Below are 27,556 nucleotides of genomic sequence, written 5' to 3' on the forward strand. Positions count from 1 at the left end.
TGATTGCTTTCTCATATGTGCTCAACCTTTGGGTCCAAGCTAGTGACCATGGGGTCATGTCTATGATCCTACACTTAAGCCAGCGACCCTGCGCTCAAGCTGGTGAGCCCGTGCTCAAGCTGGATGAGCCCGTGTTCAAGCCAGAGACCTTGGTGTTTTGAACCCGGGTCCTTGGCATCGCAATCTGACACTCTATCCACTGTGCTACCACCTGGTCAGGCCCCTTTTGGTTTTGTGTGCTGTGAGTGAATACTCACTTGGTTGTTGTGTCCACAGCTTGGGAACTGAATATTGTTATGGAATCCAGTATTAGAAAGTATAATGGGGGCCCTGGCCAGTTGGCTCAGTAGATAAAGTGTCAGCCCAGCATGCAGATGTACCCACTTTGATTCTTAGTCAGGCACACAGGAGAAGCGACCATCTTCTTCTCTTCCCCTCCCTCTCCCCCTTCTCTCTCTCTTCCCCTCTTGCAGCCAGTGGCTCTATTGGTTCATGGGTACTGAGGATAGCTCAGTTTATTTGAGCATCGGCCCCAGATGGGGATTGCTAGAGGATCCCTGTTGGGGGCGCATGCAGGAGTCTGTCTATCTCCACTCTCTTGCTTAAAAAAAAAGAGAAAAGAAAGAAAGTATAATGGGAATGTAAAGGGAGAAAGATGGGAAGAACATGAGTCATTTCTAAGGGGGAATTAGGTGAATTAGAATATGATCTAAAAAATGGAAAGTATCTTGATGTTTATTATTGTTATTTAAAGTATATACTAAGTTGCTTGAGCAGGTGGTGGTGCAGTGGATAGAGAGTCGGACTGGGACACAGAGGATCCAGGTTCGAGACCCCGAGGTTGCCAGCTTGAGCGTGGGCTCATCTGGTTTGATCAAGGCTCACCAGCTTGAGCCCAAGGTCGCTGGCTCAAGCAAGGGGTCACTTGGTCTGCTGTAGCCCCCACCCCCGGTCAAGGCACATGTGAAAAAGCAATCATTGAACAACTAGGATGCCGTAACGAAGAATTGATGCTTCTCATCTCTCTCCCTTCCTGTCTGTCTGTCCCTATCTGTCCCTCTCTCTCTCACAAAAATAAAATAAGATATATACTAAATTATCCTCAGTGTCTTGTAAAACTAAGGAGAATATAAAGTACTAATAAGATTGAATGATCCAATATGTAATCATCTTGTTTTATTATGTATATATTTGTGTATATGCTCATATACATGTTTGTGTGTATAGACACATACCCTTTTTTACATGTGGCCAATCAGATATTGAGTGTGGGTGCTTCTCTTCTGATATTTGGGTCTAATTCAGGTTCACAGAGTCAAATGAGTCAGCTGTTAAGTGAGGAAAGAGATAGTTTAGAGAATGGAAAGAACATAGCTTTCTTTAGCTTCAGGTTCTTAATAGCAAAAGGGATAAAATATGATTATAAGAGTATCAGGTTTTTTGATAATTATCAATGAAAACGAGTTTCCTTATTCACAAAGCTCCATTGGAGTAATGTTAGCCTGGGTGCTGAGGATGGCTCCATGGCCCCTGCCTCAGGCACTAGAATGGCTCCGATTGCAACAGAGCAACGCCCCAGATGGGCAGAGCATCGCCCCCTGGTGGGCATGCTGGGTGGATCCCAGTCGGGCGCATGTGAAAGTCTGTCTCTTTGCCTCTTCGCTTCTCACTTCAGAAAAATAAAAAAAAAGAACCCACAAAAAACTTGTGCAAAGGCACTGAGACAGAATCAAGCTTGATACTGTCTAAAGAAAAAAAAAAAAAAAAGGCCAGAGTGGCTGTTGCCCAGTATGCCAGGGGAAGAGTGGAGTGAGATAAGGTAGGTAGGCACCTAGGTCACCTTGGCTTTGAGGACCAAGGTTGAGAGGGTGGGGGTTGGGGAATCAGATATTTAGTGGGATAAAGGAGTTTGGAGTTGAGAGGAGAGGACTAGTTTGGGACCTGAATGTGGGAGTCATCAGCATTTCAATAGAGAGCCACCTGAATGGGTAATCTCATCTAGGGAGAGGCTGCAGAGAGAGGATAGATAAGGGCCTGGTAAAGAAAAGAGTAGGTGCCTGGCCCGATGCTTGGCTGGTAGAGCATCCTCCCGAAATGCAGCTGGTCAGGGCGCAGACAGGAACAAACTGATGTTCCTGTTTCTCTCTCTCTCTTCCCCCTCCCTCCTTCCTCTTTCTCTAAAATCAATAATTTAAAAAAAGTTATTAAAAAAGAAGAAAAGAAATGAGTAGCCAGGATGTGGGGGAGGGGGAAATGTAGGAGGAAATACCAGGAGACAGGTCTGTGGAAGCCACAAGAAGAGAATGCTCAGAGAGCTAGTCACACGTGTCTCCAGCCCAGTCGTGTGGCCATTAGCACTTGACTAGTGCAAATTGAAATGTCTGCTGTAAGTATAAAACAAAGAGCTCACCATGTACACCTAAAACTGATACAGTGGTATATGTCAATTTTATTTTAATTAAAGAAATGCACAACAGATTTCAAAGACTGAGTACAACAACATTTTATTTCACTACTACTTTTTTTTTTTTTTTTCCCTCTGTTCCGTTGAGTGACAGCTGCCACTGGCACAGGCCCCGGAAAAGGATGCAATCAAGGCTTTTCTTTCAGCACCAGCTACCAAGTCCTGGCCCCACTGTTCACTACTACTTTTTAGAGTAGTGATTACATGTTGAAATAAATAATAATATTTGGGATATATTGAATGAAATAAAATACACTATTAAAATTTCACCTGCTTATGACTACTAGACAATTTAAAATTGTATGTGTGGCTTGTGTCCTATTTCTGTTACAGAGTTTGATAATGTGGAAGTCATTTGCAAAACCTGGTGAGAGTAGACTGCTTGAGATTAAGTAATAGGTGAAATACTCAGATGAAACTGAATCAACATCATAACACTAGTAAACAAATTAATAACTATGGTAAGAGCTATGAAGGGCCATAACAGTATATACCTTCATCAGTGGTGGGATCTAGTCAGTTCACACCGGTTTGGCAGAACCGATACCTAATTTTTTGTTGAGTTTAAAGAATTCATTGTTAAAATGGCACTTGTAATCACGGTTCTCTGTAAGGTGGGCACCTGGGCAGCTGCCCAATGTGGAAATCACAAGTTTACATTCCTTACTCTTTTATTAACATTCATCTGCCCAACAGTGTATTCTAAGCCGTCTATAGGTGAAAAGTATTTGATGGAACTATGCTTCTAATGTTTATTTGTTCATTTTATAAAACTCATTATACCTTATTGAACTACTTCATTTTAATTACCTTGCACTTGTTACTTCAGTAAACAAACATATAACGTAAAGAGAAAAAGTGCCAAAGCAGGGGGTGACAAGCTGTCATCGGAAATATCTTAAATAATAGTTTTATTGTTTTTTGTCAGGTGTAATTTAATATATTTTCATTAATATTTTAAAAGTCTTTTTTATAATCTAGTTTTGTGTAACTCTTTTATTGTTATTATTTAATATTAAGTGCATGAAATAATAAAGTACCTTTTGGTATATCTTTTTTTATACTTAAAACAGTCATTAGGGCACAGAACCATCTGTTAAATTATTTGAATCCCGTGACTGGCCTAAATTAAGTAATAAAACTCACCACTAGAAATTCTTCTAGACTTTTTGAGATGTACCTAAATGATTTAGTAATTTCACATAAGTTGACAGTATGTTTATTTAAATTAAATCCTTTGAAATCAACTCTAAAATATGTTTTTTCAATCTTTTTTAACCTGTATTTTCTTTCCTTTTTTGTCTTCTTTCTTTTAATTTAAATTTTATTTTTATTTATTTATTTTGCATTTCTGGCCAGGAAACTTCATGGTGTTATGGTCAACTTGCTGCACAACCGTGTTCAAATCTGTCACCAACAGGTTCATTAAAAACCTGGCCTGCTCGGGGATTTGTGCCAGCCTGGTCTGCGTTCCCTTTGACATCATTCTCAGCACCAGTCCTCACTGTTGCTGGTGGATCTACACCATGCTCTTCTGCAAGGTTGTCAAATTTTTGCACAAAGTCTTCTGCTCTGTGACTATCCTCAGCTTCCCTGCCATTGCCTTGGACAGGTAAGATCAGGTAGTCAGGGGCCCATTAAAAAAATATATATATATATTATATATATGTATATATATATGTATATGTATACTGAAGCATTCGCATCATGAAGTAAATGGGAAATGGTCATTATTCTACTTTTTAGTCAGCTGTGGTTGACAGAAAGAGAATGATTTGCTGGAATGGATGCCTCATGAGAGATGAGTTGATTTAACAGCGGCCAAGGAAAATAGGACCATTGAGAAAAGATGTGGCATTTGGGGTCACAGCATGAGGATGCTGGGGCAGAGCTGCTGGATCATGTTGTAGCTTCACCTTGGTTGGAGTTGGTGTTATTTGTGTTGCAATTTGCAGTCGATTGGCTCATCTGAGTGACAACTCTGAAATTAGGCTTTTTGATGTGGGATGAAAATATTTGTGGAAGAACAAGAAAACAATTCAGTGGTTATTTAACAGGTGATTACAGTCCAGTTGGACATGGCCAGATAATACCAGAGTTACTTTGAAGGATTTGTTTCCAAGGCCTTATATTGTGATGGTTGTTGTTTTCTCTTCCCACCCTCTTATGAGGAATCGAATTCATTTGGAAACGAATCTAATTTCTTAGCTTCTACCATCATACATAATTTGATCAAATTTATCAAAATGTAAAGATCTCAGTAATCAATAGCTCCCTGTCCTTTGCCTTTGATGCTAGTATGTCATGAATACAGTTGAAGTAACAATAGCTTTTAGAGAATAGAATTAAATAAGCAAACAAGAATTGAAAAGTATTTTGTGTCCATGGGTACTTTTGATTTCAAAATTTGCAGAGAGGAAAAGCTGCTGAAGGGTAAATGCTGGCTGTGGGACTATACCCTCTGATAAATTTAACTACATTTTAGATGAATTTGGAATTGTTAAACTCTTGTTCATTCAAAACGTACTTAATATCTTAGTGGCCTGTGAGACCGATTTATGGAATCACTTCTGCTTCTCAGACCCAGAACCCTGGTTTCATTAGCTGCCTACTCTCATCCATGTGGAGACACACGGTGCCCCTGCATGCTGGGAGGAGTTGTTGGCTTAAGAAAGGAAACTGTGGAGCCAGAAGTCCACCTACATTGCTTTCTCGTTGGGTGGCTTTGGGTAAAGTGACTAAAGTGTTCTGAGCCTTATATCCTCAGCAGTAAGAAGAATTACATGAATTATAGTATTTGTGGACTGTGCTTAGATAGGCTTTGCTTCTGATGGGTACATTCTTCCTTAGATACATTGTCTGCGATCATTTTACCATCAGATCTTGCTGCAAGCCACTCTAGCTCTTTGGAATTTTCTCACTGGAAACTCACCATTCACAAGGGCAGACTAAGCAGGTGCAAAATCTAAGTGACACGGCTGAGCTGAGGTGTGTCTGCATTTGTGTCCTTTGAGGCCATTCACTTAGAAGATGCAGCTTCGTGGTTATCTAAATTTAGTAGGCAGCGCCCTGGCCGGTTGGCTCAGCGGTAGAGCGTCGGCCTAGCGTGCGGAGGACCCGGGTTCGATTCCCGGCCAGGGCACACAGGAGAAGCGCCCATTTGCTTCTCCACCCCTCCGCCGCGCTTTCCTCTCTGTCTCTCTCTTCCCCTCCCGCAGCCAAGGCTCCATTGGAGCAAAGATGGCCCGGGCGCTGGGGATGGCTCTGTGGCCTCTGCCTCAGGCGCTAGAGTGGCTCTGGTCGCAATATGGCGACGCCCAGGATGGGCAGAGCATCGCCCCCTGGTGGGCAGAGTGTCGCCCCTGGTGGGCGGGCCGGGTGGATCCCGGTCGGGCGCATGCGGGAGTCTGTCTGACTGTCTCTCCCTGTTTCCAGCTTCAGAAAAATGGAAAAAAAAAAAAAATTTAGTAGGCAGCACTCAGTCTTCTTAGAAGAGAAATCAGAAACCTAGAATTCTATAATTTTTAGGTGTTTGCTATTAATTTGCATTCAAAAATATTATGTGGACCACTCAAGTCCCTTCACTAAGTTGAATGTGTGCCATGTGATGCCAGCTTGCCATGACTACTTACAGTAACTTGGGACGTCTCTTTCATACTCAATAAGAGGCCTTAGAATATATGGAAAGAGCCAGTGCACAGCACTGGAATTTAACAGGTGAAAAGTCAAACTACATCCTGGTGGGTGTCCTAGTGAATTCTGTGTTGAACTGCACTGTGTTTATAGCAGGTGCCCCTCCACCTGCCCCTTGTTCTACCTGCTTGGTAAGGTCTTAAATCTTCAGTTCACATTGTGGATTTTTTTTTTTCTGAAAGTTTTTTTTTTTAAAAACATTTTTATTGACATATAATTTATGTATCACAAAATTCACCCATTTTAAGTGTACAAGTCAGTGAATTTTAGTCTTTTTATAGAATTGGGTAACCATCACCACAGTTGAACTTTAGAACAGATTCATTACCCTAAAAAGAATCCTCATGCTCATACTCACTCTCTATCCCCCTGCCCCCAGGCCTAGGGAACCACTAACCTACTTTCTGTCTCTGTATGTTTGCTATATTTGGATATTTCATGTACGTGGAATCATACAATATGTGTTCTTTTATGTCTGGCTTTTTTTACTCAGCATAATGTTTTCAAAGTTCATCCATGTTGTAGCATGTATCAATACTTTATTTCTTCTTTCCTAGTTTTACTGATATAATTGACACACAGCACTGTGTAAGTTTATATGTGTATAGCATAAAGAACTTACATAGGTTGTGAAATGATTGCTACAATAAATTTAGTTTACATCTATCATCTCATATAGATACCAAAAAAAGAGAAAATTTTTTCCATTGTAATGAGAACTCTTAGGATCTATCTACTCGCTTAACAACTTACTTTTTTATTGCTGAACAATAGTCCATTGTATGACTGTACACATTTTTTTGATCCATTTACTAGTTGATGGACAGTTAGATTGTTTGCACTCTTTGGCTATTGTGAATAATGTGTCTAGGAATCCTGAAAGTTGTTTTTTGTTTGTTTGTTTGTTTGTTTTTTAAATAAATTTCGATAAGAGGAGGAAGACGTTATTTTGAACACTTTTCTGTTATACCTGGGATCAATGCAATAACAGCAGTGGGTTCTTTCTGGGCCCTTGATCTCAGAGAGGAAAATATACTAACAATAAAGAATCTATATTTTCTTTCCATCAGAAAATCTGTATATTTGCCATTTTTAAAAAGGTAAACAAGTCCTTTTAGTAGAAAAATAAAGCTGGCAGTTTCTATTTTATTATTCGGAGATACAAATTACTCATAAGCTTTAGTGGTGTGTGTGAGATGAAGGGAGACAATCCTTTCTTTTACTGCTTTCTCAGGTATTTGTGTCATGGCACTGACTCTGCAAGTTAATGGCACTTCCTGCATTGCCTCCTAGAGGTGTACACACTGACAGAATTGCTTATAATGATCCTGTGTGCTTGTGTTGCCATCTACTGCCCAATACATAATGGAAGCAACAATGACTAGATGCCTGGGTGTGTTATCTGCCAGTTAAAAAATAGGCATCAGGGACAGTGGACTCCTGAGCATGTATGGGTGCAGGGCCATCACATTGGAGTTATGGTTAGGAAACTTTATAGTCAGAGAAATAAAATTGGGCATGCGTAACTTATGCATTTTTTCCTCCATTTTTCCCTCCCAGAGAGAGATGTAGAACACATGTCATCGTGCTCCATGTACCTCTGGTCATCCACGGTCATGTTGTGTTTGCATCGTATCCCCCTCAGCTGGAACGCTGTCCTCCCGCTTGTCCCTGCCAGACTCCACCACAGTGCCATCCTCTCTTGACATTTCTCAGGTGCTCCCTTTCCCATACCTCCTTTGTGCATCCCTCTGGTACAGCCCTCATCTCCTCATTTATGACTGTGTGCTTGCATGCCGTTTCCCCATTAACTGTAGACACGTTCTTGTGTGTCTTTCCTTCTTTGTAACCCAGTGCCTGTCACATAGGTGGTGCTCAGAAATTCTTGTGACAGGAAACACGCATGCGTACCTGGCCCCATGAGGGAATGAATCTTGGTAGGGCTGCAGTGACGTGGGCAGAGCTGATCTCGGATAATCACCATATCTCTGCTGACTAGTGGCAGCCCTTTCCTGACAGATGTGGCTCAGGGTGTGAAGAACTAGTCGTTCCTACCAAATCATCACTGGGATGGAAATAGATGCTTTTAGAATTCTGATTAGGTGGCTATGGAACAATCAAGTTAAGCTTGAAGGAAAAAGAGTTTTACTGTGCAGGTATTTTAGCCCTATTCATTGCTCTTACAGTTACCATGTGATTATCATGAGAACAATAGTATTGAGCAGGCATAATGTTGTGGAAGGACTTTGTCAGAGTCCATCCTTCATACTGAGTTCTGCCCTGAGCAGCTGAAAAGTTAATATATCCATATGTATACTGTGGCATGAATCTGCTTTGGAAATGTGTGCTGACAAATTTCTTTCTTATTGGCTTCAAAATTGCCCTAAATCTTTTAGCCGATGTAAAATGTTTTACAAGTTACCCTTAAATTGAAAAATAGATGTCTTTACAACAGATGTCTTCACAGCTTTATAATGAGAGCACTCTTTGGGATTTAATCCTGCTGGCAATAATTATAAAACTAGTTATAAAAAAAAATAAAGCTAGTTATGAACTATATAGCAAAGTCTTCAAAACTTAAGGTTTGGCTACCTAATTCCCCTGTGGTTCCCTCTTTCTTAGGCAGAATAGAGAACTCCTTTCTTTTTTTCTACCTCTCCTACTTTTGGTAATATAGATTCCCCTAATTTAAAGTATATCTTCTCCTATGAAATGAATTTTGTATGTGCATTTTGCAGGTACTACTCAGTTCTCTATCCACTGGAGAGAAAAATATCTGATGCCAAGTCCCGTGAGCTAGTGATGTACATCTGGGCCCATGCAGTGGTGGCCAGCATTCCAGTGTTTGCAGTGACCAATGTGGCCGACATCTATGCCACGTCTACCTGCACTGAAGTGTGGAGCAACTCCTTGGGCCACCTGGTATACGTCCTGATATATAACATCACCACGGTCATTGTGCCTGTGGCTGTGGTCTTCCTCTTCTTGATACTGATTCGACGGGCCCTGAGTGCCAGCCAGAAGAAGAAGGTCATCATAGCAGCGCTACGGACCCCACAGAACACCATCTCTATCCCTTATGCCTCCCAGCGGGAGGCTGAGCTGCACGCCACTCTGCTCTCAATGGTGATGGTTTTCATCTTATGTAGTGTGCCCTACGCTACCCTGGTCGTCTACCAGACTGTGCTCAACGTTCCTGACACTTCTGTCTTCTTGCTGCTCACTGCCATTTGGCTGCCCAAAGTTTCTCTGCTAGCGAACCCTGTGCTCTTTCTTACTGTGAACAAATCTGTCCGCAAGTGCTTGGTAGGGACCTTGGTACAGCTACACCACCGGTACAGTAGCCGTAATGTGGTGAGTATAGGGAGCGGGCTGGTCGATGCCAGCCTGGAGCCCAGCGTGCGCTCAGGCAGCCAGCTCCTGGAGATGTTCCACGTCGGGCAGCAGCAGATCTTTAAGCCCATGGAGGATGAGGAAGAGAGTGAAGCCATGTACGCTGGTGCTGCTGAACTCCAGGCCAACAAGGGACTTAGCACCTGCCTGGAGGGAGGGCAGCAGCTGCTGTTTGCAGCCCCTGTGCCACCCCCAGGCACCGTGGACTCCGTATCCCAGGTGGCACCAGCAGCCCCTGTGGAACCTGAGACACTCCCTGACAAGTATTCCCTGCAGTTTGGTTATGGTCCTTTTGAGTTGCCTCCCCAGTGGCTCTCAGAAACCCGAAACAGCAAGAAGCGGCTACTTCCCCCCTTGGGTAACACCCCGGAAGAGCTAATTCAGACAAAGGTGCCCAAGGTTAGCAGGGTGGAGCGGAAGATGAGCAGAAACAATAAAGTGAGCGTTTTCCCAAAGGTGGATTCCTAGCAAGGACTGAAAGCCCCTGGAAGCAGCAGGCAGCTCCTCCACTCTGGACTGCCCTTCGCTCTGGTCCTGTGATTTGTGTGATCTCAGTGCAGCCCCGAATGGCTTGGCTCTTTCTGTCTGGGCCAAATGCTTTGGATTGAGAGGGAAATCTCTAAAAATCAAATGTCTTCTTTGTTGAGGGAGTATATATATTGATCTCAGTGATCCATGTCCTTAATAAAGCCCACACTATTCTGTGTAGACAAAAGCTAGGCATTGTGGGTTTGTGGATAGGGTCTTGGGGTGGGTACCGTGGGTGTATTTTCTGGGGATCCTCAGTTCTCTGGGTCCAGCACCTGGAGAGAAGGGTGCCCATGGCACAAAGGGAGCAGGGCCACTCCAAGGGAAGCCCAAGGTAACTGTGCAGTGGTGTGGCCACAAATAAAATGCCTATTTGATGGACTAAAATATGAGAAATATATTAAAAATATTTAGTATCAATCTGTATCTTCAGGGAAGATGGGGACTGGGCATTTGTCACCTTTCTTCGGAAGGCCCAATCACCTGCCCTGTAGTTTTTCCTGATGCCCGTCGCCCCTCTCACTGGGATATGGATAAGGAATGGCTTTTCTGCCCCCATTTGACAGACATGGCACTGGCAGTACCTGGTGGTAAGGGAGACGTACTATCCTTGGTTATCCTGACATTCTCTGGGCATCACTAAGGCCTCAGAAAGACCTGTCTGCAGTTTTTGGTGGGAAAACACTTCAAATTCTTTAATATGTCTTTTCCCCTTAAATTATGTTGTTGGTCCCCCCCCCCCCCCCCGCCCAACAAATGAGAGAGAAGCTCAGAGGTGGAGAAGAAAAACTGAACTGTCTACACACTGTTGTCTTTTTCTCTTCCTCTTGATCTCACCTGAAAGGTGCGACATAGCAGTCGTTAGTAGTCAAGTATATTGAGAAAAAGTGTCTTGTGCAAACTTTTGGAACTCAGAGGTAATTTTAAAATGCCAAGTTAGTATAAACTGGGTCCTCTGGAAACATCAAGCTAGAACTACTTGACTAGGAAAGGTGATTCTGCCTAAGAGAGTGGGTAAGGGCTGACAAAAACGCTTCCCTTCTGAGGAGGGCTCCAGACACAGGCTGGTCGGCCTCATTTGCAGTCTGTGTGTGTACCTGTGGTTCTTCCTTCATTTTGGACACAAAGGAGGAACAGGACAGGGAAGAAGGATTAATCGTAAACGGCTAAGGCAACACGTAGCCCATGTGAGCCCCCCTCTTCCCCCTTCCCAGTGAACCTTCAGCAGCAGTCGGTGTGGAAAGAAGTGTGTCCTCAAGTGAGGAGACCCTGCGAGCTCTCACAGGCCATTCAGGTCCACTCAGTGCACTTCACTAGGCTGAATTCAGACCACAGATGACACTTCACTCTTACTGAGTGCAAATCAAGTGCCAGCCCTGCTCTTCCCTCTAGGGCATATTGATCTTGCTAGTAGTATGTCAGGGGGCCGTGCAGTGCCTTGAGTAAGCTTGAAGGGAAGTGGCCGTCTCACCACACACTTCCACATCCCGAAGGCAGCGGCCCTCACGGGTCCTTTCCTTTAACTACACTGGGCCTTGTCCCTTGGAGGAAGCTCAGACTGAGTCTCCTTTTCCTGTCCTCTTCTGGGTGTGATGTCTTATCATTCCTGAACGTGAACCCGAAGACCCTTTCCCTGCAGAGGGAGTGCCTTCCTCTGTGTGTTTTGTCCCCTCAAAGTGTTGTGTGCTCAGAGCAGAAGCCGGGGACCGCCACACCCTCCCGGCCTCTTGCCTCCGGATCCTTTGTGCATGCCATCTGGAGCTTCTTGCCCTGATCCTTCTATGTGGCCCTCCAAGCATATTTTTCAGAACCTTCACAGTGGTTACAACTTTCATCAAAGGGAAACATAATCTGTCAGAAAACTGTGTCCACTTTAGAAGAACCTGTCAAATGTAGCCACTTTGGTGTTGTTCTGGTAATACCTATATACTTAATAAGTTCTAATGGGGCAGAATTTGGTAGGTATTTCTTCTGTATGTTTGAAGCAGATAGTTGACTTTTAACAGGCCATTGCCAGGTGTATTTCTATATTCTTTGAAGAATTACATTTTAATAAAAAATTGAAAAGCAGTTTCTGAACTCAGAAAAGATTGTATGAGCTCTGTGATTTTTGTTTCTTCTTTTCCCTCAAGTAGTATTTAATATCTGAACTTCTTTCTTCCTGTAGGATCTCAAATGAAAGGTATTCATTTCTCCCCATCAGTGCAGGTACAGCATTGCAGTAGCATTTTCTCGTATTATTGCACATTTAAAAAATTAATTCCCAAAGGAGAAAATGCAGCCTTTAGATGAGTATCACAAACTTGGGTTCCAAATTGAATTGGTGGAAAGACTGCTCCCTTTTAGGGGATAGTGGGGTGCAGCTGTCGCCCATCCTCCCTCGCGTGGTGGGGTTTATAGCACACGTTTAGGACCATGGGCTCGAAGGCCAGATGGCCCATGTTTGAGACCTGGCTCTGCCATTGACCAGCCTTATGACTGTAAGCAGGTAAGGTAACTTCTATATATCTTGGTTTCCTCCTGTAAAATGGGGAGATAACCAGTGTATCAGAAGTCTTTGACCCCAGCTCACACACCTCTAATTTGAGCCAGGTCTTCAGCGGGCCATTGCTGGCTACATCCACTCGCTTCCCTGAGAGCAAGCAGTCAAAGCCTAGCTGTTTTGTTTTCTGCCCTGTGAGCGCTCCCTGGCTCCTGGGTAGCCCTTGATTAGTGGGGGTGGGAGCCAGTGGATAAATGTCCCTGTCCTTGTCCTGCTATACAGTTGTGAGAAGCATGTGCCCATATCTCAGGGGGTCAGGCAGATTTAAGTCCCTGTTGCCCACAATGGTGTCTCAATAATGAATCCTTTCATTGACTTCCTTCCCTTTCTGGGTTTCTCTAGCACTCATTCAAGCCCTCAGAGATCACCTCCCCCAAACACTACCACATAGAGCCTTTGTCTCCAGCTCTGATTTCAGGGGATGCCAAGTGAGACAATTACATACTCAGGGGGCAATTATGAGGTGATCTGTTCTAACATACTGCTTGGCACAGAGCAAAGCTCTGTCAGTGTTAGTGCTTATACACTGTGTTTTTTAAAAAAAGTGGTTAGGGGGCTTATTTAGAATGTTTTTCAGGAAATGATATTAAACTGGTGTTTTCATTAGACAGCCCAATATTAATTAGTCTTCATAATGATGATAATTTGAGGCAGTACACAATTCCAAAGGAGTAGGTGAATCCCTGAAAAAAAAATAACTAAGCCAGAATATTTCTTAACCAAACAATTCTCGGTTTCAAAAAAAGAGGGGAATGTTAAAAGAATGTTGGCTGTAAACCTGTAAGGCAGCTGGTGAATATGAGTGAGTATAATTTACTATATTGGTGAAGTAAGAGGCAAGTGGAATAACTAAGGGCAGAGACACAAATCAGAGGGGCCCCATCCATGGAAAAGGAGCTGTAAGTCAACCCCTTGGTATGCTAAATAGCATCTGCAGCTCAGGCACAAGTTTGGTTTGACAAGAGAGGGGAGTGGCCGCTCCACCAGCTCTGGGGGTTCAGAGCTCCTGGTAGCACTGCACCAGGGCAGGGTGTTTGTTGTGCCCACAGCTGTTGCTGCATGCCAGAGCTGAGATGCTCGGGGAAAAAAGATTATTTTAGGCTGAACTTTGGTGATGGGGAAGGGTTAATGCTTTCATATATTGTAGTCAACCAGTGTAGCAACATATGATACAATGTAAATAACATGGCAAAGTGATGGACTTATCCTTAATAGTTGTAAACATTTAGCAGGTTTCTATCAACCTCTTGTGCTATTTTAGAGTTCTGTAGTCAAAAGAAAAATGATTGAATGTGAATAAAAAAAGAATTGAAATCAGTACTAATGCCCAGGGCAGCATCAAAAGCCTTTTTGTGTGAGCTCTAAGCTTTTAAAAGAAATTCAAACGATCTAAGATTCTCCGTAGATGAGGTTTTAGAAACTAAAATATCTGCCTTCTCTTAGTCTCAGGTTCAGCCAGTGTTTTTTCCCATTTGTTCCAAGGTGACAAGTTGTTAATATGCAGGATGAAGGCCTGGGACCTTCATGGAACTGAAGCTGTGATCTCCAAGACTGTCTTACGCGAACCTCTACAGGTATCTCAAGCGTATATATATGTTGGGTGTGAAGAATAATCTTTTCGTTGTTGTATTGGTCAGAGTTTAGAGATTAAATCTCTTTCTGCCTCTTAAACTTCTTTCTATATGTTTATTTATTGCAGTCTATGTACAAAAGGAAATATGCAAACAAAAGAAGAACTGGAATGACGTGGTGTACATTTTAAGGCAACAAGTGGGAAAATGCCTTTAAAATACTAACCATATTCCTTGATGCATCCCGTCCTTTGCCTCGCTCTTCACGTTCACATGTGCTACCTCAGGGAGGGGGGAAGGCGGTCATTGTCTCAAGGAAAGCAACTATCATGTGAGTCTTTCTAGTTGTGTATCAAAGGCTGGGTCTGAGGAAAATGGATGGGACTCTTGGAGTAAGCACAGTGGATATTTGGTAATGATTGTCAAAATTTGGGGGATGCTACTGGCATCTAGTGGGTAAAAGTCAGGGAGGCTGCCTAATCACCCTACAATGCACAGGACATTCTCCTACAGCAGTTATCTGGTCCAGAATATCAATAGTGTCAACGCTGAAAAACCTTGGGCTAGCCAAAGGCTTGAGGAGGGTGGGACCACCCCCGTAGGTAGACTATTCTGGAATTGTCCAGAGAAGTCAGGTGCAAGTGACAAGAGTGCGGACATCTGTACCTTCTGGATAAAGGGGCCCTAATGCCTCCCAGGCAAACCCCAGGGATGCTGCAAAATAAAGACTTGAGCAATTGCAAAGGGAACCTGGGTGTGTCCTGCTTGGATCCCCAGTGTAATATCCAGCAGTGAGTCTCAGCAGCCAGGGCCTCCCAACCTGGCTCAAAGGCTTTTAGAGGAGTGTCCTGAAAGAAAAAGAAAGCTGGTTCAGGTGGACAAGAAGAATGGATCGCTGAAGCAAATGGGGCAAGAGATGGCCATGTAGGCAGTGACACTGAGGAAGGACAGGTGTTTCCACATGCATGCCCACAACACCATGGTATAATGTGAGAGAGAAAGAAACCTTAAATGTCTGAGATTACTTCTATTATCCCATTATCTCAATGGAAATTGAGCTATAGCAAAGAAAATAATAAAGAATATTATATTTTCCATACTGGGTTTTTGGATTATAGCAATTAGTTTATATTCAAACCTTGAGAAGGGAATTAGGCTTTTAAGTTCCCTTTCAACTCTGAAATTTTATGCTTCTATAGCCTATCATTATTATTATTGTTATTCTACATATGAATTAATGTTTACAAAAATCTTTTATATAAATTTATTTTGGCTTTCCCTTAGCAAAATTCTTATTTCCCTTTTGCATCTTCTTTTGTGTGGAGCAAATGTGGTATAAACAGGTTTTATATTCTACTTTTCTAAGGTTTATATAGAATTAAACCCTGACCTTCTGTGTGTGGGTTTTTTCTCTCAGAGGAAAAGCTAATCTAAGTGTACAATTATTTAAAAGGCCAATGATGAAACGTATGCCTCTCTTCTGAAATCTAGCTCTTGAAAGATAATACGAGGGCTCTAGCCAGTTTTAAATATAAAAATAATGGCTATAGATCTGGAGGGACTGAGAAAATTAAAACTGCACTGAAAAAGAAAATGTACCTAAAATGTTGCTTACATTTTTCACTGGTTTACTGGGAGTTGATTTTGGGAAAGAAAAGCTAATACATTTTGTCACTGTGAAGATTATTCTGGACTTCTTTTACATGAACATGTGCCATAAGCCGTAGCAGATACTGTTACCTTCTCAACATCCCTCTTCCTTCCTTCTTCCTCACAAGGACTGATCCCAGCTCTTGGGTCGAGCCTGATTAGTGGAAACATGTATTCCCTGGTGACTCTTATGGGTCTGGGGGTGGGTATGTCCTCTGAGTTGACCTATCAGAGTGAAGGATGGATTTATATTCCATGAATGGTTCATCAGTGCGCTACTCCTGCCAAATATGAATGAGGAAGCAGGTACACCAGAATTGTTCTAACTGGTCACGTTATGTGTAAAACATGATGCTCAACAGATTTTTCTGATGTCCTGGAATTGTTGCTGAAGTCCCACAGTTGAGGACAAAGAGGTGTTTAAAATTCTCACATTTATATGATTTAAGAAACAGCAGAATCAACTAAATTTAAAAGGGTGCCTAGCATGTCTATTTGGTGGAAAATGTAAGCCTGACCTTCTTTTCTTCAGTTTGATCTCTGCGTAGGGTGTGAATTTGCTGGTCTGCTCTCTATGAATTTGGAAGTGTGGGAAATGAATTGAGAGAGATAGAAGGCTAAAGAGAGGAGGAATTCTGCATACCCACGATCTGGTGTGGGGAGAATTGGTGGTTTTTCTAAGTGTCAAATGCACCACAGGAGCTTGACTTGAAAGCTAGCCACTGGCCAATCTGGAAGGAGACTGTGGGTGGATGCTGAAGGGGGTTGAAAGTGGGCACACCAGTGCCGTATCTCTCACTGGGAAAGTACACAATGAGGGCCACATGCCCGCCCTCTGGAGATCACCTACCAGTACCCCATGTATGGAGGCTTTTTTTTTTTTTGCCACTGTATTGTCTTTTAATATGATGAAGCTATTGGATGTTGTGCTTCAATAAAATGAGGGCATAAACCACGAAAGAGGAAAGTCCAAGAAACATTTAGAATACATTCATTTAGAATATAGGCCAAGGAAACTCCTAGGATGAGTGGAAGGAGATTCCCAAGATATGCAGGAGGCCTGAGAAGCAACCAGTCCTGAGAAAAGGAGCTAGGAATTCCTTCAAAAGGGATGTCTCCTACTCAGTGTGTAACTGACAGGTTACTTGACATGATGCAAAGCGCCGGGCGTGGTGGCGCGCGCCTGTAGTCCCAGCTACTCGGGAGGCTGAGGCGGGAGGATCGCTTGAGCCCAGGAGTTCTGGGCTGTAGTGCGCTATGCTGATCGTGTGTCCGCACTAAGTTCGGCATCAATATGGTGACCTCCCAGGAGCAGGGGACCACCAGGTTGCCTAAGGAGGGGTGAACCGGCCCAGGTCGGAGACATGACACAAAGCAGTCTTTGGGAGATGTGGGAAGAGTTAGCAATAGGTACAAAGGGAACTAAATGAAAGAAACAATAAGGCTATTCTTAACTTCAGAAGAAGTAAAAGGTAAGAAAGAAAAGTAATTAATAATTTATGATTTTTAGGGGTGATAATATTTGCATGAATATATTAATCTAAATATGAAATGTTCATTTAATTTGAAAATTGTAATATTGTAGAAGAGTAAATTGAGGAGAAATTGAGGGAATGATTGTTCAAGAGAGCAATATCCTTATCTACCATGAGGTTGCAATCAAATTATATCCAAAATGGATAACACACAGAAGAGTAGAATGCATATATTAATTAGAATGTGGAGGTGTGTGAATGCCAAAAGAGACAGCTAAAATTATTGCAGGTTTTTGTCTTTGGGATTGTTTTGTTTATTTATTTTATTTAAGTCCATTTGTTCTATTTTAAAGATTTTATTTATTGATTTTAGAGAGAGAGAAAGGCGGAGGGGGGAGGGAGGAGTGGGAAGCATCAACTCATAGTTGCTTCTTGTACGTGCCTTGACCGGGCAAGCCTAGGATTTGGACCCCACGACCTCAGCATTCCAGATTGACGCTTTATTCACTATGCCACCACAGGTCAGTCTTGCCCATTTGTTTTATTTTAAAACAATCTACATGTATAGAAAAAAATACAAATTAACTTTAAAAAGCCTCTGAATTTTGCAATGAACCATAAGACTAAACAAAAGAAAAAACAAGAAACATATGCATAACTAAAGGGAATTGAGGAAACAAGGCAATTTAGGCTTTCAGGGTCAGAGAAACCAATGGCTTTTTGCTGATATATTCAAATGATGTCAGTTTATGCAGATAATTCTTATGGTTTGGCTCTATGAACTAGGTAATTGTAAGTTGTTCTGAATTCTATTTTTTCCTCTGTTGCCTCTCAATAACCAAGAGGAAATATTTCTTCTTTCTTTTTTAGTATATTAAAACACTTTTAAGAATTATTACTTTCTTTTAAAAATTTTTATTAATTTTAATTTATTGTATTAACATGGATTCAAGTGTCCCACTGAATATAACACCCTCGCCTCCCCACCATGTCCCCCTTTATACCTCTTTTTCCCCTCCCCCTAACTCCCCCCCCTTCCCCCTGGGATTTGCTGTTCTGTTACCTGTATCTATGTGTTATGCATATATAATTTCACTAATCCCTTCACCTTCTCTGATCCCATCCCTTCATCCCTCTTCCCTCTGACAGCTGTTCCTCTGCTCCCTGTGACCCCACCTCTGCCTCTATTCCATTTCTCAGTTCATTTTGTTCATTAGATTCCACATATAAGTGAGATCATAGGATATTTGTCTTTCTCTGCCTGGCTTATTTCACTTAGCATAACGATCTCCAGGTCCATCCATACCATCACAAAAGGTAAGATTTTCTTCTTTTTCACTGCTGTGTAGTATGCCATTATGTCTATGTACCACAGCTTTTCAATCCACTCGTCCACTGACGAACACTTGGACTATTTTCAAATTTTGGCTATTGTAAACAACGCTGCCATAAACATGGGAATGCATCTTCTTTTGAATTAGTGATTTGGTATTCTTAGTATGTATTCCTAAAAGTGGGATAGCTGGGTCAAAAGGCAGTTCCATTTCTAATTTTTTGAGGAATCTCCATACTGTTTTCCACAGTGGCTGCACCAGTCTGCATTCCCACCAGCAGTGCAGGAGGGTTCACTTTTCTCCACATCTTTGCCAGCACCTATCCTGCATTGTTTTGTTAATAAGCACCATTCTGACAGATGTGAGGTGATATCTCATTGTGATTTTAATTTGCATTTCTCTAATGATTAGTGATGTTGAGCATTTTTTCATATGCCTATTGGCCATCTGTATGTCCTCTTTGGAGAAGTGTCTATTCAGTTCTTTCGCCCATTTTTTATTTTTTTTTATTTTTTTATTTTTATTTTTCTTTTTTTTAAAATAATTTTATTTTTTTAATGGGGTGACATCAATAAATCAGGATACATATATTCAAAGATAACAAGTCCAGGGTATCTTGTTCAATTATGATGCATACCCGTCACCCAAAGTCAGATTGTCCTCTGTCACCTTCTATCTTGTTTTCTTTGTGCCCCTCCCCCTCCCCCTTTCCGTCCCCCATTCCCCCCTCCCCCCCGTAACCACCACACTCTTATCAATGTCTCTTAGTTTCACTTTTATGTCCCACCTACGTATGGAATAATGCAGTTCCTGGTTTTTTCTGATTTACTTATTTCACTTCGTATCATGTTATCAAGATCCCACCGTTTTGCTGTAAATGTTCCGATGTCATCATTTCTTATGGCTGAGTAGTATTCCATAGTGTATATGTGCCACATCTTCTTTATCCAGTCATCTATTGACGGGCTTTTTGGTTGTTTCCATGTCCTGGCCACTGTGAACAATGCTGCAATAAACATGGGGCTGCATGTGTCTTTACGTATCAATGTTTCTGAGTTTTGGGGGTATATACCCAGTAGAGGGATTGCTGGGTCATAAGGTAGTTCTATTTTCAGTTTTTTGAGGAACCACCATACTTTCTTCCATAATGGTTGTACTACTTTACATTCCCACCAACAGTGTATGAGGGTTCCTTTTTCTCCACAGCCTCTCCAACATTTGCTATTACCTGTCTTGCTAATAATAGCTAATCGAACAGGTGTGAGGTGGTATCTCATTGCTGTTTTGATTTGCATTTCTCTAATAGCTAAAGAAGATGAGCATCTTTTCATATATCTGTTGGCAATTTGTATTTCTTCCTGGGAGAAGTGTCTGTTCATATCCTCTTCCCATTTTTTTATTGGATTGTTTGTTTGTTTGTTGTTGAGTTTTATGAGTTCTTTGTATATTTTGGATATTAGGCCCTTATCTGAGCTGTTGTTTGAAAATATCATTTCCCATTTAGTTGGCTTTCTGTTTATTTTGTTATCAGTTTCTCTTGCTGAGTAAAAACTTCTTAGTCTGATGTAGTCCCATTCATTAATTTTTGCCTTCACTTCTCTTGCCATTGGAGTCAAATTCATAAAATGCTCTTTAAAACCCAGGTCCATGAGTTGAGTACCTATGTCTTCTTCTATGTACTTAATTGTTTCAGGTCTTATGTTTAGATCTTTGATCCATTTTGAGTTAATTTTTGTACAGGGGGAGAGACTGTAGTCCAGTTTCATTCTTTTGCATGTGGCTTTCCAGTTTTCCCAGCACCATTTATTGAAGAGGCTTTCTTTTCTCCATTGTGTGTTCTTGGCCCCTTTATCAAAAATTATTTGACTATATATATATGGTTTTATTTCTGGACTTTCTATTCTGTTCCATTGGTCTGAGTGTCTATTTTTCTGCCAATACCATGCTGTTTTGATTGTCGTGGCCCTATAATAGAGTTTGAAGTCAGGTATTGTAATGCCCCCAGCTTCATTCTTTTTCTTTAGGATTGCTTTGGCTATTCGGGGTTTTTTATAGTTCCATATAAATCTGATGATTTTTTGCTCTATTTCTTTAAAAAACGTCATTGGAAGTTTGATGGGAATTGCATTGAATTTGTATATTGCTTTGGGTAATATAGCCATCTTGATTATATTTATTCTTCCTAGCCAAGAACAAGGTATATTCTTCCATCTCATTATATCTTTTTCAATTTCCCTTAACAATGGTTTATAGTTTTCATTATATAAGTCCTTTACATTCTTTGTTATGTTTATTCCTAAGTATTTTATTTTTTTTGTTGCAATCGTGAAGGGGATTATTCTTTTGAGTTCCTTCTCAGTTGTTTCATTGTTGGCATGTAGAAAGGCTATTGACTTCTGAATGTTAATTTTGTATCCTGCGACCTTACTGTATTGGCTTATTGTTTCTAGTAGTCTTTTTGTGGATTCTTTGGGGTTTTCGATGTATAGGATCATATCATCTGCAAAAAGTGATACCTTTACTTCTTCTTTTCCGATATGGATGCCTTTTATTTCTTTGTCTTGTCTGATTGCTGTGGCGAGAACCTCTAGTACCACATTAAATAAGAGTGGAGAGAGTGGACAACCCTGTCTTGTTCCTGATTTAAGGGGGAAAGCCTTCAGTTTAGCGCCATTTAACATGATATTAGCTGATGGTTTATCATATATGGCCTTTATCATGTTGAGATATTTTCCTTCTATACCCATTTTGTTGAGAGTCTTAAACATAAAATTGTGTTGTATTTTATCGAAAGCCTTTTCTGCGTCTATTGATAAGATCATGTGGTTTTTGTTCTTTGTTTTGTTGATATGGTGTATTACGTTAACCGTTTTACGTATGTTGAACCATCCTTGAGATTCTGGGATGAATCCCACTTGATCATGATGTATTATTTTTTTAATATGTTGTTGTATTCGATTTGCTAGTATTTTGTTTAGTATTTTAGCATCTGTATTCATTAGAGATATTGGTCTGTAGTTTTCTTTCTTTGTGCCATCCTTGCCTGGTTTTGGTATGAGGGTTACGTTGGCCTCATAAAATGTGTTTGGAAGTATTGCTTCTTCTTCAATTTTTTGGAAGACTTTGAGTAGAATAGGAACCAAGTCTTCTTTGAATGTTTGATAAAATTCGCTGGTATAGCCGTCAGGGCCTGGACTTTTATTTTTGGGGAGGTTTTTACTATTTCTTCTCTACTGATAGGTCTGTTTAGGCTTTCTGCTTCTTCTTGACTCAGTCTAGGAAGGTTGTATTTTTCTAGGAATTTATCCATTTCTTCTAGGTTGTTGAATTTAGTGGCATAAAGTTTTTCATAGTATTCTACAATAATTCTTTGTATATCTACGGTGTCCGTGGTGATTTCTCCTCTTTCATTTCGGATTTTGTTTATATGAGTTCTTTCTCTTTTTTCCTTGGTAAGTCTTGCCAAGGGTTTGTCAATTTTATTGATCTTTTCAAAGAACCAGCTCCTTGTTCTATTAATTTTTTCTATAGTTTTTCTGTTCTCTAATTCATTTATTTCTGCTCTGATTTTTATTATCTCCTTTCTTCGGCTGCTTTTGGGTTGTCTTTGTTCTTCTTTTTCTAGTTCCTTAAGGTGGGAAGTTAAGTGGTTCACTTGGGCTCTCTCTTGTTTGTTCATATATGCCTGAAGTGATATGAACTTCCCTCTTATCACTGCTTTTGCTGCATCCCATAGATTCTATTGTTTTATTTATTTTTAAATATACTTTTAATTTTAGACCAGATTTAATTTTTTATTTATTTATTTATTCATTTTATAGAGGAGAGGGAGAGACAGAGAGAGGAGAGACAGAGAGAGAAGGGGGGAGGAGCTGGAAGCATCAACTCCCATATGTGCCTTGACCAGGCAAGCCCAGGGTTTCGAACCGGCAACCTCAGCATTTCCAGGTCGACGCTTTATCCACTGCGCCACCACAGGTCAGGCCCCCATAGATTCTGGTATGTCGTATTGTCATTTTCATTAGTCTGTATAAATCTTTTGATCTCTGCACTTATTTCTTCTTTGACCCATTCATTTTTTAAAAGTATGTTGTTTAGTTTCCACATTTTTGTGGGATTTTTTTCCTCTTTTTTGCAGTTGAATTCTAGTTTCAAGGCTTTATGATCAGAAAATATGCTTGGTACAACTTCGATTTTTCTGAATTTGCTGATGTTGTTTTTGTGGCCCAACATATGGTCAATTCTTGAGAATGATCCATGTACACTGGAGAAAAATGTATACTCAGTCACTTTGGGATGAAATGTCCTGTAGATGTCTATCATATCCAGGTGCTCTAGTGTTTTGTGTAAGGCCACTATGTCTTTGTTGATTCTCTGTTTGGATGACCGATCTAGAGCCGTCAGCGGTGTATTGAGTTCTCCAAGTATGATTGTATTTTTGTCAGTTTTTGTTTTAAGGTCAATAAGTAGCTGTCTTATATATTTTGGTGCTCCTTGGTTTGGTGCATATATATTAAGAATTGTTATGTCTTCTTGATTCAGTGTCCCCTTAGACATTATGAAATGGCCATTTTTATCTCTGAGTACTTTTGCTGTCTTGTAGTCAGCATTATCCGATATGAGTATTGCTACACCTGCTTTTTTTTGGATGTTATTTGCTTGGAGTATTGTTTTCCAGCCTTTCACTTTGAATTTGTTTTTATCCGTGTTACTTAGATGAGTTTCCTGTAGGCAGCATATAGTTGGATTTTCTTTTTTAATCCATTCTGCTACTCTGTGCCTTTTTATTGGTGAGTTTAATCCGTTTACATTTAGTGTAATTATTGACACTTGTGAGTTCCCTATTGCCATTTTATATCTTGCTTTCTGTTAGTTTTGTGTCTTGTTTGATCCTTCTCTTTCGTTTTTCTATCTTTTGTTTTTATTTGGTTGTATTCCATACATCTTTCCTCTGTTGCTATCTTTTTTATCTCATGTGCTTCTGTGGTGGTTTTTTCAATGGTGGTTACCTTTGAGTAATGAAAAGGGTCCCTACCCTGTTCATTGTAGCAAACTATTTTGTGAGTACTTTTGCACTCCATCGTCCTTTGCTACTGTTAATCTCCATCTTCTCCCCCTCTTTCTTTTTGTTGTTGTCACAGTTTAAATTTGGTTTTATTGTGTTCTTCTTGGAGCTTTTACTTGTGGCTCTGTTTTTTTTTTGTTCTTTGTATCTGATTGGAGAACCCCCTTTAGTAATTCCTGGAGTGGGGGTTTTCTGATGATAAATTCCCTCATCTTTTCTGTATCTGTGAATGTTTTTATTTCTCCTTCATATTTGAAGGATAGCTTTGATGGGTATAGTATTCGTGGCTGAAAGTTTCTCTCTTTCAGGACTTTAAATATTGGGGTCCACTCTCTTCTAGCTTGTAGAGTTTCTGCTGAGAAATCTGATGATAATCTAATGGGCCTTCCTTTATATGTTGTATTCTTCTTTTCCCTGGCTGCCTTGAGAATTTTTTCTTTGCTGTTGGTTTGTGTCAATTTCATTATGATATGCCTTGGAGTAGGTTTGTTGGGGTTAAGAAAACTCGATGTTCTGTTTGCTTCTTGAATTTGAGGCTTTAGTTCTTTCCACAGGCTTGGGAAGTTCTCATCTATTATTTGTTTGAGTATGTTCTCCATTCCATTTTCTCTCTCTTCTCCCTCTGATATACCTATTATTCTTATGTTATTCTTTTTGATGGAGTCAGATAATTCTTGTAGGGCTATCTCATTTTTTTTAATTTTTGAGTCTCTTTCTTCTTCTCTCTGTTGTGCCTCAAGTTGCTTGTCTTCTATTTCACTAATCCTCTCTTCTATCTGACCTGTTCTATTAGCTAAGCTTGTTACTTCGTTTTTCAGCTCGTGAATTGAGTTTTTCATCTCTGTTTGATTTGTTTTTATAGTTTCAATTTCTTTGGACATATATTCTTTGTGTTCATTGAGTTGTTTTCTGAGCTCCCTAAATTGCCTTTCTGTGTTTTCTTGTATATCTCGGAGGATTTTTAGGATTTCTATCTTGAATTCTCTGTCATTTAGCTCCAAGGTTTCCAATATATTAAATTTTTTCTCCATAGATTTTTCCTCATCTAGCTGTGTTACCTCTCTTTCTTTTGTATCCATGATATTCGATTTTCTCTTCCTTAATGGCATCTGAGGGTGGTTTTGTTGATAGTATTAATGAGATTTAATAAAGAATAAAAAGTTAAAAAAAATAAAAAATCAAAAAGAGTTGTTTTTTTAAAAAAAAATTAATAATGAAATAAAGAAAAATAAAATAATAATTTTTAAAAAAAGGAAATTATTCCCCCCCTCCTTTTTTCCTCTCCTCTCCCCTTTTTCTTGAGAAAATCTTGTGGTGAACTGTGAATTATAACAAATAATGCCTGTGATGGAGGTCCTGAATTGGGGAAAAGTAATAAAGGGGCAAAAAAAAAAAAAAGAAAAAAAAAAAGAAAAAGGGGGGCGGTATGGACCCACAAAAAGCAAATAAGGAAAAAATTTGGGTCAAGAATAAAATGATTTGCTTTTAGGTGTTGGTTGTCTAAGAGTTATGATGAGAGGAATAAGAGGAGAACAGAAAAATGGGGGGACAAATTAAAAAAATACTATTGTATTTAGTGGAACAAGAACTAGATAAAATGGAGAGCCAGGGATGGGAGCACTGCTAGTGAGTTAAAAAGGTGAAGTAAAAACCCCCAAAATGCCACAAACATAAGTTTGAGTCCCAGATAAGATAATTTGTTTGTTATTGATGTTTGAATGAGAGGAGATGTAAAGGAGAAAGGAAGAAACTAATATAGAGGGAGAAAAGAAAGAGAGAGAGAGAAAAAAAGAGGGAACCAGTAAAAGAAGAAAAAAGAAAGGAGAGAGAGAGAGTTAAGGGTTTTGGAGTGCAACCCTCATAGAGAGAAAGGAAGAGGAGAAAAAAGATAATGGGAGATGTAACACTTATGGGTAGTGTAGTTCAAGGAGAGGAGAGAGTAAGACCGGCAGAGAGTTAATCGGCCAAATTGGAGGAGGAAAAAAAGTATCAAGAATGAAGATAAGAGAAACAAACGAACAAATATAATAAAATGGGATAGGTTATAAAGTCTGCAGATTATTCTTGATTTTGAGAGGTTATCTTCTTGTTTTTTCTTTTCTCTCCCTCTTCCTGGTCGGTGACTCTGTACCCCAGGTTCTGCCCCTTTGGCACGCTCAGGTAGAGGTTTGCAGTTGATAAGTCTCTATGGCAATGTCGTGTATTGTGCTTTAGTCTCGTTGGGAGTCAAGGCTCATTAGCATTCATAGGCTCCGACAGTGAGAGAGTCTGTGTTCCTGGAGCCTTTCTCCTAATCTTTCCTTCCTCAATTAGTAGCCTGATAATCCAGCTATGGGGTTGTTGCTGCCTCTGCCTGGATAGTAAGAGGTTCAAAGAGCTGGCAACTCCCCACTCTATTCCCACTCAGCACAGGGCTCTGTGTAAGGCTCAGTCAGTCAGAGCTGCTAGCATAATCAGGCGGGCTTTCCGCCCACTCAAAGACCTCTGGCTCTGCCACTCTTTCCGGTAACACAGGCGGGCACCCACTTCCGGGGTGCTTGGAGGAAACTCTCATTCACTATCTGTGCGCGCAGACCAGGATATCCGGCCAGTAGTCTCACGCTCTGAGTGAAACCCCCAACCGCATGGAAATTTGCAGCGCTGGAATTCGCTCTCGCTCCGTCCCCGTGCGCGGCTTTTGCAAGGCGCTGGGGCGGCCCGAGATTCCGCTTTTGCCCACACAAAGGCCCCTGACTCTGCCCCTCTGTGCGATAACACGGGCGCACACTGCCGAGGCACTCGGAGGAATCGCTCACTACCTATCTGCGCGCGCACACCAGGATATGAGGCCGGCCGCGGTTCCCTCTGAGTGAAACCCTCACCAGCACGGAAAATTTCCATTGTTGGAATTGGTTCTCACTCCCTCCCGTGCGCGGCTTTCCCAGGGCGCTGGGGCTGCCCAGAGATTCTGCTTTCGGCCCACAGAAAGGCCTCTGACCCTGCCTCTCTGTGGGGCAACACGGACACCCACTTCTGGGGCTTAGGAAGAGATCTCTCGCCCACTAACTGCGCACCAACCAGGAGAACGGGTAAAATGGCTGCCCCGCTTGTCTTTCTTTGTTTGGGTTTGGCGCGAGTGTTAGCTTGTATTGCCCGGCTTGCCATAGGAACAGTTTTTCCTCCGCTAGGATCTCCGTGCCACAGCCTGGTTCGGCCTTTTGTGCGCGGCCTGGATGTATTCACCCCCTTTGCCCGCCTCAGTTTCTATATTCACAGTTACCAGAGAAAGCCGCCCTGTTTAGGTTAGTGAGGAAGGCGGAGCATTTCTTACTCCCTATTTCCTTCAGGATTTGGTTATATATTTAGCCAATTTTTCACTCGACCATACCTTCGGGTGTATTGTGAAGCATCTGGAGGCTCCAAGTATAGGTTTTTCTGTTTCTGGTTGAAGATCTTGTTGAGTTTTGGGGGAGATTTATCGGTATCGCTTCCTACTCCGCCATTACTCTGACGTCATCTCTCGCCTATTTTTTAATTGGATTGTTTACCTTCCTGGTGTTTTTAGAAGTTCTTTATAAATTTTGATTATTAACTCCTTATAATTATTGCTACTTTCTATGAATAAGTTTAATTAATTAATTTTTAGGCTTTATATATATTTATTTGTCTTTTTAAATTGAATTTATTAGGGTGATGTTGGTTAATTAAACTATACAGGTTTTAGGTGCACAACTCTTATAATAATTATCTATATACAGTGTGTCTGTAAAGTCATGGTGCACTTTTGAAAGGAAAGCAACAAAAGATGATAGAAATGTGAAATCAGCACCAAATAAAAGGAAAACTCTCCCAGTTTCATACC

The 27,556-nt window shown here is 41.0% G+C and overlaps 1 protein-coding gene across 3 annotated transcripts in view; it reads left to right on the plus strand.

Moving 5' to 3' along the window:
* Positions 1-12,148, plus strand: part of GPR176 (G protein-coupled receptor 176) — a 121,357-nt gene extending 109,209 nt beyond the window's left edge. For 2 of the 3 annotated variants that reach the window (XM_066277145.1, XM_066277146.1), the window contains exons 3-5: positions 3,824-4,076; positions 7,718-7,873; positions 8,896-12,148. In XM_066277145.1, the coding sequence (XP_066133242.1) occupies positions 3,824-4,076; positions 7,718-7,873; positions 8,896-10,018 (1,532 nt within the window). In that variant the 3' untranslated portion in view covers positions 10,019-12,148. The remainder of the gene's footprint in view (positions 1-3,823; positions 4,077-7,717; positions 7,874-8,895) is intronic. The other variant, XM_066277147.1, reaches the window with a different exon arrangement.
* The last annotated feature ends 15,408 nt before the right edge of the window (positions 12,149-27,556 follow it).

This window comes from Saccopteryx bilineata, chromosome 4, assembly GCF_036850765.1.
Source record: "Saccopteryx bilineata isolate mSacBil1 chromosome 4, mSacBil1_pri_phased_curated, whole genome shotgun sequence".
Classification (NCBI taxonomy): Eukaryota; Metazoa; Chordata; class Mammalia; order Chiroptera; family Emballonuridae; genus Saccopteryx; species Saccopteryx bilineata.